General features: G+C 49.5%; 1 protein-coding gene across 9 annotated transcripts in view; it reads right to left on the bottom strand.

Moving 5' to 3' along the window:
• Positions 1–2,373: 2,373 nt before the first annotated feature.
• TBC1D14 (TBC1 domain family member 14) overlaps positions 2,374–22,118 on the bottom strand; it is a 105,512-nt gene continuing 85,767 nt past the window's right edge. For 5 of the 9 annotated variants that reach the window (XM_077875003.1, XM_077875007.1, XM_077874997.1 and 2 more), the window contains 6 exons: positions 21,860–21,954; positions 18,965–19,036; positions 18,147–18,275; positions 15,065–15,174; positions 6,260–6,518; positions 2,374–2,578 (listed from right to left, as the gene is read on the bottom strand). In XM_077875003.1, the coding sequence (XP_077731129.1) occupies positions 2,513–2,578; positions 6,260–6,518; positions 15,065–15,174; positions 18,147–18,275; positions 18,965–19,036; positions 21,860–21,954 (731 nt within the window). In that variant the 3' untranslated portion in view covers positions 2,374–2,512. Of the gene's footprint in view, positions 2,579–6,259; positions 6,519–10,935; positions 11,028–13,177; positions 13,269–15,064; positions 15,175–18,146; positions 18,276–18,964; positions 19,037–21,859; positions 21,955–22,118 lie in introns of those variants that run through there. The other 4 variants (XM_077875005.1, XM_077874999.1, XM_077874995.1 and 1 more) reach the window with 4 other exon arrangements.

Here is a 22,118-nt window from a genome sequence, read left to right as displayed (position 1 = left end):
ATAACGCGACAAAGTCACATTTGCCATACTCAGAAGGTGAGAACGTCAATTTCAAACCAAACTGCAGTGAACATAGGTAACAATTTTACATGACTTTTATTTAATAAAATCACGTATTTACAATTCAAAAAGTCCTAATCGGATAGACTTTACTAAATAAAATTAAAGGTTAACTGTACAAGCAATTAAAACATGATATGTAGCAAGTATTACCAGGAAGTTTCTATCAGCAAACTATTCAAAATAGTCAAAAACTGAGCAGTTAAAAAGTACCTTTGAAAGTGAACATTGTTTCTAGATGGGCTTTCAGGGGCTGGTGGGGACACGCCTTCGACTAAAGTGCCGATGCACAAGGTCCCGACCCCGAAGTCCCGGAGTCTGACAGTCGGTGGCGTGGGACAGGGGGCGGAAAGTGCAGACTTCAGGGGGCACGGCCTTTCGGTTTGCTCCCCCATTTTCCTAAATGATAGCACGAGCCCAAAAGAGGTCGAGCCCAACAGAGGTCGTAACAGAGCAGCACTACCCTGTGCCCTTGGTAGCCCCCCCACGGAAAGGGGCCACACGACCCCAACGCCCGACCGCTGAGGCAGACACAGCAAACCGGCAGGACCCCATGCGTTCCCTGAACATCAGGTCACGCGAACCTCTTGTGAACCAGAGATTTGGTAAGTGTTCCAGATTGGCACGGAATCCTGTTTAAAACTTTAATGCATACGTGGTGACGTAAATCCCCAGAGACTTATGTCAAACTGTCTGACAGAAGTGTTAAGGGCTGGGTTTTGAACGTGCGTGACGTGCCACGAACGTGGCCCTGGCGGCGTTGCTTCCTGTCCCGACTTAAGAACATCTGTATGTACAGTAAGAAAATATATACACCTTTCAGAACAGAAAGCCTACGTCCGGAAGGACGCTCGGCACGCGTGGGAGGAAGGGCCAGGCCCGGGCTCGGCGGGGTGACATTCGGCATGTGGTGGCTGCATGGCAGCGCCTGGATGCACCAGCCCTCGGTGAAGACGGGATGCCTCCTCCGAGAAGCCAGGAGGGTCGGCGCTTACGGGCTGAGGCAGAACGTGGATCTGAGATGCTCTGCAACCTCCCTGGAAAACTCAGTGGAGAAGACCGGGTGGGGGCAGGGGCGGGGTGACGACACACAAAAGGCCACTCCAGAAAACAGGATGCACGGCCGTAGTGGACAGAGAAAACCTAGAAGAGCAAGCCCACAGACAGGCCCCGGCCCCACCCTGCGGGCGCTCCACACGTCAGCACCCAGAGTGAGTGTCCGGGGGACCCCCCACCCCCGGGGAGGGTGCAGCCAAGGGGTCTCCCGAGCACTCACGGAGACCCACACACGGACAGAGCGGCGCGTGCAAGCAGGTTTCCAGAGTCGCCTGTCCTGGGGGCTCTCCGCTGTGAAACCTATTCATGTCTCCAAATCCGCATGACCAAAGCACTTACAACACAATTGTTAAAGTTAGTCAAGGAAAAGTTTGAACAAGAAGGTTGTTGAACCTGGGGGAAAACCAGCTAAAACAGGGAGAGGCCGACAGGACAAACAGTGGGGGCCGACAAGGCCGTCTGTGCGCTGGACTGTGCGGCCCGCTCCTCAGCCCTCACGACAGTCTGCCTGTAAACCGGATGCGTGAGGAGGGAAGCACTGGTTCTCAGGACTGGTCCTGCCATTCGGGTGACAGAGGGGAGAGCAGCATTCGGTGAGAGCAAGGGCGCAGGCTGCCCCCGCCGCCCCGGCCTCGGCAGACAGGACGTGCAGGGGTCTGAACCCGTCTCCTGTCTCGGGCCTCGGGTGCAAGCAGCTTTTCCTGTTCAGGAGACAGAGGGAGCAATCTCAGGGGGCAGAGCAGGGGTCCCCCGGAACCTACATGGCCATTCACAGCCCTCGTGCTATGATTCTGTCAAGGAGACCATGAGAAAGGCCCACTGAAGGTCGCGTGGAATCCCAAGGAGCCCCGAGCACTCTGAGTGACCGCCCGGTGGGAGCCCATCTCCCGTTCATGCTATCTTTGGTAGGTGGGCTTTAAACACGGGACCTCCGGCCCCAGGAAGATTCTCTCGGTAACTAAATCAAGCACTCCTTCCTCACTCAAGTATGTCAATGGGCCAGTACGCCTCCAAGGCCTCCTAGGTAGCATTTCTCACGCACCCTGGCTAAGGAAAACTGTAATGTACTTTTCATCAGTTGACATAAAAGCATGACAATTTAATTAACTTTTGTGAAGGGGGGAGGAGGATTAGCCACGGCCTTCGTTTTACACCATGCAGACTACGCAGTGTTGGCCGTGGTCAACACCAGCTCATTGTTCCACTGAGCTTCTTAAGGCTAAGCCTTGGTTTAATTCTTTAAAGTTGTTTGTTTTGTTTAAGGCCAACTCCAGTGTCCGGATCAAACATGAAAAGAGCCCATTCCTCTCCACGGTCCGTGTGCCTGCCTGAAACGACACAGGTGCCACCCGGAGATCTGCTTGCTTTGGGGCCGAGTGCGAGTCTGCCGGCCGTCTCAGTGTCGGAGAGACGGGCTTCCTTTCTCCGTGTCCCGACTGTCTTTCTGCAGTGCGGTCAATACCTGGGGATCATAGAGGAGACGTCCGTGGGTGATCTGCAAACACACTGAACACAGGCCTTGCCAGGCGTGGTGACAGGATGCGCAGCCTCCTGGCTGGTCTCTGCCCTCCCACCCCACACTTCTGCTGTTCCCCCGTTCCACCTCCCACACCCACAGCCAGAGCCCTCCTCTTAACGTGGAAATCCAACCGTGCCATCTGTGGCCCAATGTCCCACAACCATGTCCCACTGGCTGCTGCAGAGACATCAGCACACAGCTGCAAGGCTCTCCTTCCACAATCTGGCTCCAGCCCCTGTGCTCACCACCACCCAAGCCAGGCTACCCACTCCCAGACAGACGCTGACAAGTGCCCCTGGGCCTTTCCACACAGCTGCTCCCCTGCCTGCCTCTCCTCTTCACCAGCCAACCATGTGTACTTTTAAGACTAACAAACGTGGGCTCTTCTCGAGCCCTCCTGGGCCTTCCAAGAGTGACTGAGTTCCCAACTCTGCTTTCCCAGCTCCTGGCTAACAGTTTTACTTTCAAGACACATCCTCCTCTGACCACTTAAGAACAGGAATGGTGCTAACACGGGCTCTGTTTACTGAACACACAAGAGGGGCACCTCTCCAGGGACCTCATGCACAGCACCTGTCAGCGCACACAAGCTGAGGATGGTTAACACCTCACAGTTAGGCACCTAAGCCACGGACATTTACAGGAGTGGCTGCTCTAACAGCCTGGATGCATTCAGACCTAGGCTGGTTAGAACACAAAACCAAGCAGTAACCTACCAGGTTACCACTATGTCACTTTAACTGAATTACAAATTACAAAGGGTGAAGAGAAAACACTTTATGTAGGTTTCAGATAAATTGCACAGAAGGGAAGTCCCCTCTCTACCCCTAAGTCAACGGGACTGCTAGGCAAACATACACACTTACTTACCTTGTAAAGCTTTAGCTCTGACCTAAAGCGGAGCATTTAAGGGGAATGTGTACAGACCACAAGTCTCATGGAGCCTAGCACCGTATAAACTCCTTGAAGCCCACCCTCGCCCCCACCTCCACCCCCACCCTCAGGCTGACTCCCATCATGATCCTGTGATCAGAAAATGCCCTTCGATCCAATAACCGCTGAGCTGTTTTTTTTAATTAATTAATTAATTAATTAATTAATTAATTATTAAATATTTTATTTATTTATTCATGAAAGATAGAGAGAGGCAGAAACCTAGGCAGAGGGAGAAGCAGCCTCCATGCAGGAAGCCCGATGTGGGACTCAATCATGGGACTCGATCCTGGAACTCTAGGATCAAGCCCTGTGTCAAAGACACATGCTTAACCGCTGAGCAACCCAGGCGTCCCTCTGAGCTGGTTTTAACCAAACCTTTTATCTTGTTCCTAAAACACAAGGGAAACAACAGGCCTGGGTTTACCCCTGCCCTCTCTGAGTGCCTGTGTGGGGGACATGTGGGGTGGGAAGACCAGGGACAAGGAGAGGCAGGTCAGCGGACAGGAGACCACACATGAAATCATGGTGGTAACCAAGCTACATGTGGAACAAAGGCTGTCAGGAAAGGCCGTGGCCCTGCAGCAACTTCAGAAAATCCCCCCTAAGCAAGTGAATCATGGAGCCCACAGCATGCCCTCACGCACAGGCAAACTTCAGAGGCATGCCACCCCAGGCAGTCACCTTCTTGAAACTCTTAGTAATTCTGGACAATGGGTCCCAGATTTTCATCTTGTATTGTCCATTGGTTTCTCAACCAGAGAAAGGCTCTTTCTCCCTCTTGCCAGATCTCTAATAGTTATATAGCCATTCCTATTCACACATGAACTGACTGAATTTTTTAAGTTTTATTAAGATAGAACTCCTTACCATATAATTTGTCCATTTAGAGTGTACAGTTCAGTGGATTTTAGTGTATGCATCGATGTGAGCTAAATTACCATGGTCTGTTTCAGAGCACCTTCACGCTTCGAGAAGAACCCTGTAACCTGTAGAGCTCCACCCTCCCTCCTGGCCCCATCTCGCCCACCGCCTGACAACCATTTGCTGACTTCCTGTCTCAAAAGATGACCCTGTTCTGGACTTGCCTACAGATGGAATCACAGAGCACATGGTCTTTAGTGTCTGGCTTTGTTACTTCACAGGGTGTTCCCAAGGGTCATCTGTGTTGTAGTATGTGTTGGGATGTCATTCCCTTTTATCAACAGGGAATTGATATTGTATTTTTAATATTTCAGAAATGCAAATCCTATCGCCCAAGCACAAAACAGTGCCTCCTCTCCCTATCCTAGTATTACCCAAGGTCAGCAGCCGTGCTTCTTCCCCAAAGACCCAAACAGGGAGGGAGTCAGCCAGCCAGAGAGAGCACCATGGAACAGGACAGGAAGGGCCAGCCCCAGGGCCAGGATAAAAGGGCCCAGGTGAGTGAGGACTCTCTGGTTCATGAATGCACTGAACTGGACATGCTATGTAAATTACATCTCAATAAAGCTGCTACTGTTATAAAAATGGAGAGGCTGCTAGAGACATACAGCCTAATGGCCTATGAAGTTCTCATATCTAACAGTCACCTTACGGGAAACAAAGTTTTGGAGACCACATTAACACCACCACCAGGATACAACCACAAGATCCAGACTCAGGAGACGCTGTAGGACAAAGAACTGGGTCTTCAATAAATAGAGAACAAGCGATACAAGGAGAGATCAAGTGATCTATATATTTAAAAGAGACTAAAAGGATCTTTCCATTAACGACAGTGTGAACCTTATTTGGATCTTGATTCAAACAAACTATAAAGCCACTGACACTTGAGACAGAAGTTTGAAACCACCTGCATATTTGACAAGGGCATGGGGTCTGTTATCTGTTTTACTCTATATTAGTATGATTTAAACTCTCCCACTAATAAAAAAAGGTCAGCAAGGGATAAGCTGTTTAGCATACACAGGAGAGTACAAGCCTCCATGGTCTCCAACCACGACCTGATGCCAGACAAGCTCTGAGCCTAAACGGGGTCACAAAGCAAGCCTTGATTTTTGTTTTGTTTTTTTTTTTTTTTTTTTTTTTTGTACCACAAAGACTTGGAACCAGAAACACTGGCCAATCCCACAGGAGACAAACCCTAGGCAGGACATCCAGAGGAGATGAAAAGAATCTAGAAGAAGCAGGCCCAGGCTAGACTTGCTCCCACACCATCAGCTGGGCTGCAGCTCCCCTGACTTAGCCAGCAGAGGGCCAGCCCAACATTTCCCCCCAGGGAAGCCTTCCTCCAGCCCTCCAGCGACCTCCCTCCGTGGGTCTTCTTTATCAGTGATGGGGGACAATCTCGCCACCCTGCCCCAGGGCAAGCAGGGGGCAGGGAGGGGTGCTTGGTCTACAAAACACCTTCTGACCTGTGGATAGCACAGGGATGGCAAGTGAGAAACCCTGACCTCCCAATGCCACTGCAGGATGGGTGGGGAGGCTTCTGTTACCCTCCCTCCATCTAAGGGACACTCAGAAAAGGAAGGACTGCCCAAGACTGCGTGCCGGAGCCAAGCCTCAAACCCAGGCTCCTGGCTCCCAGTCCAAGAAGGATTTTATTTAGAGAGGGCTCTTTTCTCAAAAGGCACTTGGAGAACTAATTCTCAGTCATGCTACAGAGCCAGGCCACTCTACAGGGAAAGAGGGAACAAAAGATCCATTTACCTGAGCCCACTTCCGGTTTCGACTCTGCATCTGAATGGTTGCTATGGAAGCAAACACCTCCTCTGCAGGCAGGTCCTCTGGGAGCCTTGTCAGGAACTGGGCTATGTGAATGAAGTCCATCTTGGTCAGGATGTCCTCAAACAGCTTCAGGATGCCCAGGGCCGTCCGGAACAGAAACCCTTCCCCATCACGACAGAACACATCCCATATGCGACAGGCCAGATCAAGGGGCAAAGACTTACTATACAAGGTAAAAATCCTGGAAAAAAAGTTTGAGTTTTTCAGGTCTGGGATGGCACAAAGAGCTCTGAATTCAGGTGTAATCCAGAAAAATGCTCTTAGTTACTTTCATACTTAAGACACACAGGTTGGGGGGTGGGGTGAGGTGGGCAGGCAGGAGGCCTGCATTCGTTCTGAAGGCCAATTTTATAAAAAGACATTCTCAGCTTTCACGCAGAATCCCAAACACTGTGCAATTTCTGAATTGCTGATTCTGTTTACATCCATATGCAACAAATATTTACCGAGACTCTACCATGTGCTTACGCTGTAGTAGGTGTGGGACACAAGGTTAATAAGGCGGACAAAAAAAATAATAAAATAAATAAATAAATAAATAAATAAATAAATAAATAAATAAAATAATAAAAAATAAAAGAAAACAATAAATAAATAAATAAATAAAATAAAAAATAAAATTAAATAAATAAAAAAATTAAATTAAATTAAATTAAATTAAATTAAATTAAATTAAATTAAATTAAATTAAAATAAGGCGGACAGACCTTAGAGTCTGAGAGGAATAAAAACAGTCAACGGAATGTACTCAGTGTACGTAGGTACACCTCACTTCTAAAGAGTACAGCATACTTTTCTCCCACAACGGGTCTGCAAAGGAACAAAGCAAAACTGTCCAAATAAATGTGAATGTAGATTACAAGAAACTGATCTTCTATTTAACAATGCAAACAATCAGATGAAAAAATGAAATGCGGATATGCACTATCTTAAAATGTGATAATCAGCATCCAAACTACCAAACAAACACAATCCTGGGTGATCGAGTGTATCAGCAGGTTTAAGCATTTTTTTTAAGATTTTATTTATTTATTCATGAGAGACACAGAGAAAAAGAGGCAGAGACACAGGGAGAGGGAGAAGCAGGCTCCATACAGGGAGCCCGATGTGGGACTTGATCCAGGGACTCCAGGATCACATTCTGAGCCAAAGGCAGATGCCTAACTGCTGAGCCACCCAGGCATCTCCAGGTTTAAGCATTTCTAATCTGGAATGTGCCTGTGTCACAAAGTGAGGCAAAGCCAGGCTGGGACAAAGGCCAAACTAATTCTCTGTGAACCCATGCTCCTTCCTCGACTGTGAAGCACAGCCTGGGTGCCGTCCTCAGGGTGTCTGCTGACCCCCGGACCCGCCAGATGCTCCCTCTGCCCCTGGTGCTGATCATAACGTGTGTTTGCTCTGGTCCTCCCCATGGAGATGCTCCAGAGCAGGGACCCTGGCCAACTCCCTCCACCACAGCATCCAGCACAATACCTGGTATCTCTGCCGAGGAAGTAGATGGGTGGACACGCTGCCACTTGGCTCTAGGTGTCCTAGATGTTAGTGGATCTCACCATGTCCTCACTAGCGGCAGTGCTCACTAGAAGTGGGGATTCTCCATTGCGGCCTTTCCGCCAGGACCCAGAGGGACATTTAACACGGTCAAAAGCACATGTTCAACACAGCATGCTAGTTAAGACCCCAAGACATGCAAGGCTATCAAACTCCAGTAAGACACTTAAGGAAGGCAAACCAGTTTAGATTTCATTCAACTCAGGTGATGACGTAGCGAGACAAATGCCAAAACCCCTACGTCATAAAAACAACAGCTGACCTTAAACTGAGGCCCCACTATGTGCTGCGTACCACATGGGGCACACCAGGAGCACACCTAATTCAATAGCTAGGACCACTTTGGGAGGCGAGTTCTCTTCGCTCACCTTACCTGAGGGAACGGAGTCCCCGGTGCTGCCACCCATACATTACTGACAATATATAAAACATGAAAAAGAGGGATCCCTGGGTGGCGCAGCGGTTTGGCGCCTGCCTTTGGCCCAGGGCGCGATCCTGGAGACCTGGGATCGAATCCCACATCAGGCTCCCGGTGCATGGAGCCTGCTTCTCCCTCTGCCTGTGTCTCTGCCTCTCTCTCTCTCTCTGTGACTATCATAAAAAAAAAAAAAAAAAAAAAAAAAAAAAAAACATGAAAAAGAACTAACCAGCCCATGATGCTGTCTCCCACCTGCCAGCTCATCCATGGAAAGCAAACCCTTAACCTCTTAAAAGCAGAGTCTCACGTAAAAAACAATCAGAAAACAGACAAAGCTATAGAGCAAAGAAGAGAGAAACAACAAGAGAAATGGCGGTGATGTGAAACTCTCAGGTTCAGTTTCACGTATGCATCTCCACAAATTACTTCAGACGTCCTGAACTCTGTAAAGTTAAAAACGCCAGTCAATGCCTACCACGCACCCCTGCTCCATCCTCACATCCATCCGAGGCACCTACTGTTTCTCCATGAGGCAAGTGCCCAGACCTGAGCCCTTCTGATGCCAAGCAGCCAATGCACCCATCAAAATACCTTCTGAAGCCTACTGCCACATGCTCATCACTGTTCTGAGGGGACAAGCGTACGTGGCATCCAACGAAATGGACCAAGCTCCTGCCCTCCAGAGCAGAGGGGATAAAGTGCACGATAGGTCAGATGGTGACAGGCACAAGCAGGGAGAGGCAGGGCTGCCAGCCTGGATGTGCATGCAAGTGTGCACACACGCACACACACACACTCTTCGAAAGAGGATGGTCTAGGAAGACTGTGTCACTGTGAAGTGACATTTCCATAAGGCCCTGAAAAAGAGGCTGCAAGCCAAGGGCAGAGGTCGAGACAGCGTCCAGCCACAGGAAGCAGGGAGCTCCCAAACCCTGAGGCAGCAGTAAACCTGGCACAGCCAAGAAAGAACATGAACCCACTGGGCTAAAGGCAAAAAGAGCGGAGGACAGAATACACGAGGATGCCTGTGGAGACCAGGCCCAGCACGCATGGGCCTCATAGACTGCTGTAAGGTCCCATCCACTTCATAGGACAGCCACCCCAGACGTGGCCAGAGCAGAGGGACGCTGGACTCCAAGGTGGACTAATCTCAGGGGAAATGCAACAGAGTCATCATGGTGTCTAAAAGTCAGACATCCAAGTGGCTACATGAACTCATCATCTGTTTATGACCTGGAGATCGGGGAGGGCTCTGGGCTGGTAACAGTCTGTGTCGATGGTACCAGAGGCAGTACCCCAAGATCAGAGAGGGAAGAATGGCAATCGCTGAACGGATCACCGGTATGTACTTCATTACAAAGTGAGCTTGACCACACTTCTATTATCTACCGTTTCATGGACCAACGTGGAATTGTAAGGCCTCGAATGTTACCTCTTAAATAAAATGTGCCTTTTATTTATTTACTTTTTAAGATTTTATTTACCTATCTGAGAGAGAAAGAGAGAGAGAAAGAGAGTATATTCACATAGTGGGGTGGGGGGCAAAGGGAGAGGGAGAAGCAGGCACCCCTCTGAGCGGGGAGCCAGATATAATAAGGCTAGATCCCAGGACCCCGAGATCCTGGCCTGAGCAGAAGGCAGATGTTTAACCTATGGAGCCACCCAGCCACCCCTAAAATATGCCTTTTAAAGAAAACATTTTGGGGGGCACCTGGGTGGCTCCATAGGTTAAGCGTTTGACCTCAGCTCAGGGCATGATCTCAGGGTCCTGGGAACCAGCCCTACACAGGGTTCCCTACTCAGCGAGGAGCCTGCTTGTCCCTCTGCCCCTCCCCCAGCTCACATGTGCATGTGCTCTCTGTCAAATAAATAAATTAAAAAACAAGTAAGTAAAGAAAATAGAACATTTTTTTAAAGGCCCTCCCACTCCTGGAAGGCCATTTCCTGGACCTTGGGCTCAGTGGGCTTCCCACTCGGTGCTGGCACTGTGCCTTCATCTTTCCCAGCAGTCACTGGCGGGCCCACAGTGTCCCTAAGATAGCACAGTCCTGGCACCAGGCAGCTCCTCCACACCTAGCCCTGTGATTGCCACCCGGACCCTGCCATCTGCCTCCTCACTGCTCCCTCTGAGCCCGTAGATTCTGCAGGCTTTCAGCAACCAGGGCTCACCCCTTGCCCCCTTGGGAGCCAAGGGTCACACCGCTCTGTCCCCTCCTGCTCTGAGACAGACATCTCTGGCACCTCCCCCTCCTCCAACCCTCCTCCCAGCAGCACTGCTCACACAGAGAAGGGCCTCCTGCCGCTCCTCACCTCCCCCTTCACTGGAGACCACTTCTGAGCCCACACTTTCAGATACTTGCCTGCATTTTAAACCCCCTTAGATTAACCTCCACTGTGAAGAGGACACTGGACCGCTCATCCTCTGCTCTCCTCCAGTTGTTTATGCAGGCACCACGCACACAGCTGAAGAGGGCCCTCAGCAACCCTGCCACCAGGCTCTGCCCTGGTCCCGAAGCAGCCCTGGGACCGGGATGGGGATGGCTCCCACCAGGGCAGCAGGAACAAGAGGGCTGCCCTCTGCACAGGGGCCCCTAGCCCTTCCCATTTCCAGCCCTTCGAGTGCCCTCACCGCAGCCGGTGCACTTGGCTTCCTCCTGTCAGACTCATGAGTGCGGGAGAGCAGGGCCCAGGGGCCTGCCCAGGAGTCTGCGGGTTCTCCTCCTGGAAGCAAGAGAGAATTCAAGGCTGCTTCTTCCCTGGACCACTGTGCGTTTTTGCACTTTACAACAAAAATGGTAACTTCAGGTACAAATTCAACTAATGCAAAATAATGTATTTCTACGTTGAGGAATGAAAGAAGTGGCTACGGGCTTACAAAAGATACCAAACATGGCTTGCGTGCATCTGTTTCCCCCATGACGTGTGTGGGAGCACAGGTTGGATTCTTCCTGCCAAGCCCTCCCAACTTCCAGAAAACATCTTTATCTGGATGTCTGTTCTAACTGCTTGTTTGAGCCTGCACGAAAGTGTGAGGGGGTTCAGGAGGGGGAGCAGGGGGCTCCACTACTCCCAAAGCCTTCACGGAGGCCAAGGCTCATTCTCAGAAACCAGCCCTCCCCTGATCTACTCCCTGAGCAGGTAACAGCTGATGGGGGCACCGGCATCCATGCTGAGCGCTATTTTTATACAATCTACTAGGCTTATCCAATTTCTCCTCACAGCATCTCCACGAGGGCATCTAATCATCTCCACTTTACAGACAAGGAAACTGCAAATAAAGGGAGGCTGTGGGAAGTGGATTTGAGCCTGAGATGGAGGCACCATCCAGCAGCCTTCCCTGTGGAGAAGCCACAGATTGACGCAGATTCCCAGCCGTGCCCACCGTTTCCCAGGTTATAAGCCTCTGCCCCCAGAGTTGGTCTAGGAAGTGCTCCTGAGCCCCTTCCCTGCCTGTGTGCTCCTGTGTTCCTAACAGAGACAAGCAGTTACACTAGACACCGCCAAGTAAGATGATTAGAGTTTCTGAGGATGAAGACCTTTAAATTCCAAATAGGAACTACATTCATTAAAGACTCAGTCTCAACTCAGTTATTAAGTTCAGCCCCCATCCCCACCCTAGAAGCAGTGAGATCCACCTCTGTGCCCCCAGAGCACCCTCTGGTGGGCACCCCCACCCCACCCCCAGCAGGCCCAGCACAGGAGCTCCCGCACCACAACGCAGGCCCTTCTTGCAAGAGGCTTTCCACCACGGGCTCACAGTCCTCCTCGTCCTTCCACGCACACATACACCAAGGCCCTGGTGTGCACCAGACTCAGGCCCCTGCTCTTGAGGAGCTCATGGGTGGACCTGTCACCTCAAACTCAAAACCTACAAATGAAATGAGTGCAAGATGCCACAGAAACTGCAATCTGCTAACCATACCTCACCCTGAACCCTTCCTTCAATGCAGAGATTCAGTGTTAATGCTGGGATCTCCTATGACCCCCCCTCCCCCGACACTAATAATGACATGGAAGGTACTGCTGGATTCTTTTACTAATACAAGATCATTTACTCCAAAACCCATTTGCACCACCAGATAATTCTGCCCTTCTACAGCAAGGGGGAGACCCCTTTTTCCAGAAAGGCAGCACTGGCAGGAAAACTCATTCTCAGCCGGGAGATCTCTGCGCCAATGTTCCCCAGCACCTGAGCACACCTTTGGCTGGATTCTGTGTAATTTAAACCCAGGAAGGGGCCCCTTGGGAACAGATGCATTCCCTGATCTAGGACTTGGAGCTGCACACGGGGCCAGAGACAGGTGACCCAGAGGACACTGACAAAGTTCAGCCCATGACCAGAAGGGCAAGAAACAGAAGCTGCCCTCAGAGGTCAGTGTTGTGATAGAGGTAAGCAGAAGGCACAGCAGTGGTGGGGAGAGACCAGAGCATTCTGGAGGAGTAACTCTCCAGCTGTGCTGGGTAATGGCCAATAAAGCTATAAAGCAATAATCCATGGGGCAGAGAAACTGTCCTGCGAATGAAGCTGGAGTGATTCCCAGCTGGCCTCTGGTGGGTGGAAAGGAGGCAGGAAAGGAGATTTTGTCATCTTCGTGCCCTCACAGCTCACTCAGGACACTCAGCCAGCCAAGGCACACAGGGTGGGTGCAAGAGGCTCAACCCTCTGACACTGGGTAGGAACGAGAGGCTTCGTCCTCAGGCAGTTGGTAAATGGAAGCCTAAGCCCTACCTTGTCTTAAGGAACCCATGCACTGTGCAGGTCCACCTGGCGCAAGCAATTCCAAGGCAGATCCCTGCTAAAGGTGAGGATGAGGCTCTGGGGAAGGTGGTGGAACAGAGTGAAAAAGCAAAGGCTCTGGCATCTGACCAACCTGGCCTGCTCACTCCGGGTGTGACTGGGCAGGGTCCCACTGAATCAGCAGCCTCCTCTGTGCTAAGAGGTATTTACACCTGCTGCAGACACTGTGAAGACAAAACCAGCAACGAGTGTCTCTGCAACGTCAGCTTCCAGGGCAGGTCCTGAGCACGCCCTGTTCTGTCCCTGGCTTCCTCGCCACTGCCTGGAGTGCCCTCTGGGACAGGCCCCAAACACCTCCACGGGGCACTGAAGACAGCTCAGCCCAGCATCTTTGGCAGTGGCCACCTCACGGCCTGCCGTTCACTACTCCTGAGTGGCATCAATTCCTGTGGCTGCAGCTCCAAGCTCCAAACCCTCACTCCCGGGAGGTCTTCAGTAGACCTATAACAGTCTCAAGGTTTAGGAGAAAAGCAACAAATGACAAGAATCCTGAAGGTTCATTCCTAAGGTTGCAGTCAAGTCTGCTTTATTTAGGGACTGGGCCTCGTTTCAGATGATCAAAGATCAAAGAGCCTCCAAATGTGTTCCTAGCAGTTTTAGATTCACTGTACACAGAAGTGTTGAAGCCCAAATGGGCCTTTTGGCCAAGTGGCATCTTTTTTCCTGCAGAGCCCCTCCATAAGCCAGGCGACAAGGACTGGGGGTGTCACCTTATAAAGCCCTACAAGGTTAATCATAATCACTGCAGGGGACAGGGGAGCAAACGTGCTCAGAAAGGGTTAAAGCCCACCACTAAGGCCACGAGGCAAGTAGGAGGAGAGGCTAGACCAGGCCTAAGGGTTCCAGAACCATCTCCTCCCACTATCCCTCCACAAGTCTGCCCCTAAACACCAGTATTCTCTGCAGTGACAGCCCACCCCTTCCTCAGCATGAAGATGTGCCTGGCCTACTGTTCTGCCCAGAACTCTCTAAAGCCTCCTACCTGTTAGTCTACTTAGATGTCCAGCAGGTACCTCAAAATCACTGTGTCCCAAATCAGATCCATGAACAATGCTGCCAAACCTGCAAGCCCCTTACCAGCCAGACACTCGAGCGCAGATGATTCTCGGCCTTCCCTCACACAACTGCAAAGTCTCTCCAGGTCCCACAGCTCCCCTCTCTGCTCCCCACCATCCACCTGCTCCTAAGCCTCAGTTCAAGCCCTGCTCTTCTGGCCTTCACTTGTCCCGGTCTCTAGGCTCCCCTGGCTCCCAAGTAACCTAAAGCTCACTTCTAGATACAACCTGCCTCCATCCTCACCCTGAGCAAAAGCCTGCAACCATTCCTTCGGCCCCTGCAATCTTGCCCAAGCTCCCTGGCATGGGACCTAAGTCACATACGATTTGGCCCCCTGGCCTCCCACCCGCCTTTCTCACCCTTTACATTAGGCTCCAGCATCACCAAACTGACTGCTACAGCCATGCTAACTCTGGACCACCATATGTTCACATCATGCCTCGGCTCAAATTCCTGGGTCACCTCTGTGTACTCTAACCCCTTAGCTGGGGTCCAGGGCTCTGTCCGTCTTCCCTGCAGACAGAGCTCCTGACAGGCAAGCACCATGTCCTGCTTCCCACTCATCACTAGATCCTAGCAGAGGGCCCAGCACAGACCCGGTATGTAGTGGCATCTCAATTAAGGGATTAATGGCACTCAGAAAACAAATAGGTCCAGGACACTGTTTCTCTCCTTGAGGGAGTAAGAAGGCTAGTGACAGTCACAGATGATAATAAAACAGGCCTAATAGGGCCCAGATGACTAACTGTGCAGGAGCTTGAAGAGCTGAGGGCACTGCAAATGCAGGGCAGTGGGGAAGACTCTAAAACAGGATGTGGGAGGGAGTTAAGCTGAGCCCAGAAAGCTGGCAGTGAGGACATGAAAAACAGGGAGATGAGAAAACACATAGAAAATTCGATCTTACCAATCAATTAGGTAGATGTCTGGAGTTAGGTTGTTTTTCTTGAAATGAGCAAATAATTTCGGCAAATTTTCTTCAAAGAATACCTCAAATGCAGCAAAATATGTCAACATCTGGGGAGATAATGTGAGACATACCAATAAACCAATGATCACAGGTTTCCATTTTACAGAATAAAGGCCACATATAGACACTTTTGGAACAGAACAATTGTCTCCTGCAGCTGCTAACATGTCTTGATTAGAACTCCTCACTGGGCTCAGGCAGTTTCTACCTAAGCCCCTTCCCTACTCTTCACAACAATGTCACTAGCTACATCGCAGTTAGTAACTTGCCACTGGTGTGCAGCAAGGCTGGGATTTGAACAATGCCTGTCCCACAGCAAAGGCTGGGTCTTGGTGGGCCTGCTCTTCTCTAAGAATGACCAACTGCCTACATAACCCGAGAAAGCAGGCATCCCTGGCACACAACCATGGCATATCCAGAGGGAGTATCATACTGGCACGTATGGCATAGGCTAAGCTACTCTGGCCTCAAAACGCAGCTCTTTTAATTCAGGTAAGGGAGAAAGCATTAAGGAAAAGCATTCAGAGCCTGTATTTTACCGCCACAAGCTTTTCAACTCCTAGAGGGTTTGTAGGAAAATAAAACACACTGAGCAGGGGAGTGCTGCTGAAAGAGAAAGAACAGCTACAATGGGATTAGGAATGACACACACTGGAGCGCCAGCCCATTTACCACCTGGATGCATGTGGGCAAATGGCGACTCTTGGACTCAGTGAAGGGATGGACTATAAACCAGTGGGTCCCAGCAGGGGTGCGGGGAGGACTTTGCCTCCCAGGGGGACATCTGACAATGAGGACATTTTTGATGGATATGCAAGGCTCCACTCGGCAGCCAGTGGATAGAGGCCAAGGATGCTGCGAGCCTCCTCCGGGGCCTAGGACAGCCCTCCATAGTGCTACTGTCGGGAGACCTTGCTGTAAAGAAGGTCCCACTCAATGCTACTATGACTCTGATCTTTCCTTAAAAATACATGTGAAAATTCATAAGCATGGTTTTTATCATATGTTTTGAAAGAGAAAGGTGGGGTCTTATCTTTACAATTAGGAGATGTTAACATAAAAATCATTTTATTATATAAAATAAGCATTTTCCTGACTGAAAATCTGTAAATATTCCCTGTGAAAAAAAAACTTCAGAATTACAGAAGCAAAGACAACCATCCACAAATACTATTAACATTGTTCGTTTCCTTTTATTGTTAAAAATGGTAGCACCTGTTCTAGTTCAGATACTTTTGGAAAAAAATTAGCTTTTTCATTGTACATATTTTCCCACAATATAATGCTTTACAAATATCAGTACCTCACTGGATGTGGCACCAGATTTCATTATTTTTTAATTCTAGTACCTTAACATACAGCAATATCTTATTTTCAAAAGTACAATACAGTGAATGATCCAACAGTTCCACACATTGCTCGGTACTAAGTGCTCTCCTTAACCCCCATCACCAATTTCCCTATTCCCCCACCCATCTCCCCAGAGTAACCACCAGCTTGTTCTCCAGTTAAGAGTCTGTATTTTGTCTCCTCCCTTCATTTGTTTCTTAAATTCCACATGAGAGAAATCATATGATATTTGTCTTTCTCTGACTGACTTATTTCACTTAGCCTAATACCCTCTAACTCCATCCATGTCGTGGCAAATGGCAATATTTCATTCTTTTTTATGGCTGAGTAATATTCCGTTGGATATACACACATTTTCTTCATCCATTCATCAGCTGATGGACCCTTGGGCTGCTTCCATCTTTTAGCAATTATTGATAATAATGCTATAAATATCAGGCGCATATGCCTTTTGAATTAGTACTTTCCCATTCTTTGGGTAAATATCCAGTGGTGTGATTACTGGATCATATGGTAGTTCTACTTTTAGTACCTTGAGGAAACTCCATACTGTTTTCCAGAGTGGCTGCACCAGCTTGCATTCCCACCAGTAGTGTAAAAGGGTTCCCTTTCTTCCTACATCCTCACCAACACCTGTTGTTTCTACTGCCAGATTTTAAAGAACCATCTGCCTCCCTCTAAACCCCCATTTTAAAATGTTTTCATTTTCACCATGAAAGATAATTTTAAATTATAACAGTTATAATTATGTAACAACCATCTTTGTGCATTATGCTTTGTCCATACTTGTGACTTTCTTAGAACTGATTCGCACAAGCAGAATTGAATACCCGTGCCATTTACCACTGATACTTAAAACCAAACTGTCTTCCAAAAGGCCTCTGCTAATTTATATTTCCCTAACAGCCACCATTTTCACAGCACTGTTGAAATGCTACTTTTTAAAAAATGTATGTACTGCCTGACCAAGAAATACTCAAGAGTCCTTAGAATATTAAGGAAGAAATACTCCTGAGATTGTCTTGAAATACTGGTGACAATTATCAGCAAATTATCAGCAAATCCAGCCAATGAGCCTGTAGAATGGGCGACCCTCCTGGGCTGGAGAAAGCTGACAGGCTTAGGAAGCAGAATGGGTTGGGCTCCCAGCTCTTCTACTCACCAGTGATGTACCTTATGGGTCATGTCATTTCTGAGCCTTGGTTCTTCATCTGTGCCACAAAGAAGACCCACCTCCAAGAACAAGTCAGGGGCCTCCCAGGGCAACTCCTGTCAGCTCCTTCCTGTTCTGTGTCTACAGCACTAAACTGAACACACTATCTTTGTCAGAAAAAGGAGCTGGTCCTAACCACATCTCTTTCCCCGTAGGAGCGTACTACGTGAAGCAGAGCCCCCATGTGACAGTGAGTGGCAACAGAGGTGTATTACACACTGTTCTGTGCAAAGCACTCCTGAGCCTCTGCCTTGACACAACGTGTGCATATTCGGGCAGGAGATGCCCCTCCTCCCTCATTTAAAGGACGTGTTTTCAGAAATACTTCTGAAGGAAGAAGGTATTAAGAAATGGCTATTAACTGTGTGTTTGGAAAACATATTCCTTCTCCCTCTGAAAAGACAGAATAATTAGCCACTCAGGCTGTGTGGAGACAAATATACCAGGGATACTCACAAGGCCATGGTCCACTCGGAAAAATGCCATTTGACAGGGTTTATTCAAAAGATTAGAAAAAGCAATGAAGGCATCTGCAGTATCTAGGTTCAAGATCAACACTGCCGCTATAAAGGACATGCCCTGGACCTAAAGAAGGAGAGAAGAGGGTATTAAACTCACAGTAGCCACTGCTGCCAAAACAGCTCTTTTACGTGACTAATAAAAGTGGAACCAGAACACCCTCATGCTAGGAGGGCCCATGTAGCCAACCCCCACCCCCACCGCCACCTGCCCATCACTGACCTGAGACCTCAGCAGCTCTGGCCTATCCTCCCTCAGACTGCTCTGCCACATGGGCCACAGTGCCTGCACTCCCTCTGCCCTGCCGCCATCCACATGGAAACCCATAAACGCATTTGGCATTTGAGAGCCTGCCCTCCAGCACAGACAGTGCCCCGCTGCCATGGAAATGCGACTCTTACCTGATGCATTAAATCTAAAATCATGCACACACACATCTGCTAAGCCAAAGAAACAGCAGCAGCACAGTCAATGGTTACTGCTTAAAGGCTTTTCTGATTAAATTATAAAAAAAAATCACATGCAAGAAATTATAAAGCCAATTACAATGTGATTAATGTCACAGAGCGGCCGAATTGGCTCAATCCTTTACAAGAAAATGGAGGCAACTCCTTTACCACTAAACTCTCCATCCCTCTCAACAACAACAAAAAAATGAAGGCTCTCAGCCTGACATTGGCAGCTAAGTTGTGCTGGGCCATATTCTGACTCTTTTTAAATGGTAACATTATAAAATATTGAAAAGGTTCACTTACATAACCCACATCCGGTCGGTAACAAGTATAAGCGCCCAAAATACTGTGCAACATGTCATGATATGGACCACCCTAAAAGGATCAACACACCAAAACACGTGCGTAAGTCTGGTTAGTACTCAGAACATTTGACACTGTGCTGCTGGTCACACCAGCTGCTCACAGAGGACGAGCTGGGTGCCAAGCGTTATGCTCACAGCTCTGCACGTGCTGCAGAGTTCAACAAGTTAACGAGCGAGAGAGGCTACAGCTCAACCTACAAGGCTGCTTGGAGAAAAGCTGCTGGGTCAGGCCTGAACACCTCGCTAGGAAAACAGACTTAGCCTGGCTCCTGTTGCGTAACCGTGCTTCCCCTTCGAAGTTCAACAGGCAAGCCAGCTCCCTCAGGGTTCTTCGGAGCAGGGGACCCGCTGGTCTCCCCCCAACCCCCATTATCATCTTTGTTTCTTCTATATTTTTCTGCCTGGCAGGTTTGAGAAATACCCTCGAAGTATTAAGTCCTGCTGGTGACCCTTTTAGTCTAAACACTCTCCCGGTTCTCTCATCCCTGAGGCTTTGCTAGGATTTTGGGTTTCCTAAGTGCACACAGGAGAAAGCACATGGTGCTCCCTGCCCAAGTCAGTGTCTGAAGACACTATGAAGGGACCACTGGGTCTGAATCCCCCACTCCCTGCCCTACCTACCCCGAGGCTACAATCAACTTTAGGAATAAAATGTGTGAGGAGTCACTCTGCAGGTGACCGCATGTGGCTTAACCAAGAACGCCATGGCCCCTGCCATCACGTTCTGGTATATACAAGAAGTCAAGTAGAAGAAATGACAATTCTCAATCAGAAGGACAGAAGGAGGAGACCCCCAATAGTAAGGTAAAAAAGATGGCATCCAGTGCCAAGAAGGTAGGAGAAGGGGGGGCGGGGAGGGAGCTCTCTGGCAGCGCCAAATGCCCGCCTGAACACTGCTGACCATCATTAAGTGAGAAAAACAAGAGCGCTACACTGAACTTTACTTAAAGGTATAAGCTTTTAACTTAAGATTCTCCACCCTTCTATGTTCTCTCTCCAAAGAAAAGATGGTGCCGGCAGATGGCAGCCCCTTATTTCAGATGTCCTTGCTTTGGACATCCCTCCCACACTCTTCCCTCCACTGTCCTTTGGTTTTAGGACCACCCAGAGCCAAGAGGACAGCAGGCTGAGGGACACACCCAAAGGAACCCAGAAGGAAAGAGAAAAGCTAACTTCTCTGCCATCTGACCCCAACCTCACGTCAAAGACACCCCTAAAGTTCCTCCTCATCTTCTGAACATACCTCTCTGCACCAAGATAATTGCCCAGTGAATCTCAAAGTCAATGAGGCTGAGTCCCCAAGAGATACTGCACAGATTACTCTGGGTCCCCGGTCTGGGGACTGGTCCTCAACGTTGGAAAGACACTCAACCTCTTGGGCCCCACCCCAGTTCCCCGACTGCCCTTCTTGGCTACACTGCACGTGTGTCTGGAAGCACTGCCCTGGCAGCCCCCTTCCTCCAGAGCATGGCTGTCCCACAGTGAGCTCCTGGTGCAGCTACAATGGCCAGGAGTCAGTAAGTGGGGGCCACAGCACTGAACTGCATGCTCTCTGCTCATTCCTTCAGAGGGAAGCGGGGATCCCCTGCAGCAGCCACTATTTGATGCTTTGGTTCTAATCCACCTTCTGCCTGGGATGTCTTTCCCATCATCTGGCCAGACTGTCATTCAAACCTAGTCCAAGCACAGCCCGAGGGCCCCTTCCTCAGCAACCCCATTCCCAACACCCCCCATCCTCATGCCAGACTCCCAGCAGAGCGACCTTAGGTCTTCTGTGCTGAGGCACACCCATGTTTCTGTAGAGCCCACTTGTGTCTAACATCTACATCTGCATGCCTAGCTCAGTCCAGGTGGGTAGTGAACTGTGTTCTGGTTCATTCACTATCCTTCACTGGGTATGCAGGGTGTGTGTGGCGTGATATCAGAAACATGGGCCTGACAGTCAGTTCGGGGATTCCAAGGTTGCTCAGCAGGTGCTGAGGCGAGCACATGCAGGTGGCTGGGGCTGGGTGCGGAGGCTGGCACAGCTATCCACAAAAGACAGCAATAGGAGCCAAGTAAGGGCAGTAGGAACGGAGCAAGGACAGAGTCAAGGATATTTCAGAAGCAGAACTGGCAAAAAAAACCGAATGAACACAGGAAGGGTCAAATGAGACCCCCAGGGAAATGTCTGCTGTCAGAAGAGGTCTTCACAATGCCTCTGTTCCAATGACTCCAGAATCCACTGCCGGCAGCCCTGAGCCCTACCTGTGCTGACTCAGAGGTCCATGAGAGAGCTCACGTTTCTCTTTACTGCCCTCCAAAAGAGAGTTCTCTATCTTGTCTCCCACGGCTGGTTTCTGCACCCAGAGGTGCCACCACTTCCTGGGGTCATCTGCTCAGAAGCCCACCCTTACTACAACCATAACTTCCAAGGACTTCCTCGCACTCCTGCCCGCACCCCAGGCCCCAGGGCATGGGATCATCTTCTGAGGGAGTGCTACTGTGGGCAGCCCTGAAAACGAAGTAGTGTCCAGGGAAGCTCTGTCAGATGGAGTAGCACACAGGGCCCTTCTTGGACCAGACCTACCCCAGCTCAGGTATGTACACTGTACAAGGAGCCCAGACTGCCTTTAAAAAGCAGAATCATGGCCATACTAAACGTTTGTTGGGAAGGACTAGTTACCCTCCTCTGTAAAAGTCTAAATATGATGACATGAGACTGCTCTCCCCCAACTCCACCCCCATCCCCCAAACCCCTAGTACTTTTCAAACTTGATTACAAGTAAGTGCGGTTCGGCATCTATGATGTTTAGACAAAACATACTTAAAGCAACAAATCAGCACCACCTACTTGCTGGAAAATGCAGAGATTAGGAAACGTTCTAGAAATGTCCAGTTTAATAAGCTCCAAGCTGGCTTCTCTGTCTGCTGCTGAAAACCCAGCATCTATCAAAACATGAAGAACATTGACACCTCTCAGGGGCAAGCACATGCAATGATTACAAGGCTCAGAAGTGTTACAGGAACGAACACAGGAAATGGTTCGGCACAAGGACAGAGGCCTGCCCATAGCAGGAGTCAACATGGTCCACCATGGGCTTCCAGCAGTT

This window comes from Canis aureus, chromosome 2, assembly GCF_053574225.1.
Source record: "Canis aureus isolate CA01 chromosome 2, VMU_Caureus_v.1.0, whole genome shotgun sequence".
NCBI classification, from domain to species: Eukaryota; Metazoa; Chordata; class Mammalia; order Carnivora; family Canidae; genus Canis; species Canis aureus.
This window is presented reverse-complemented; position numbering and strand designations above follow the sequence as displayed.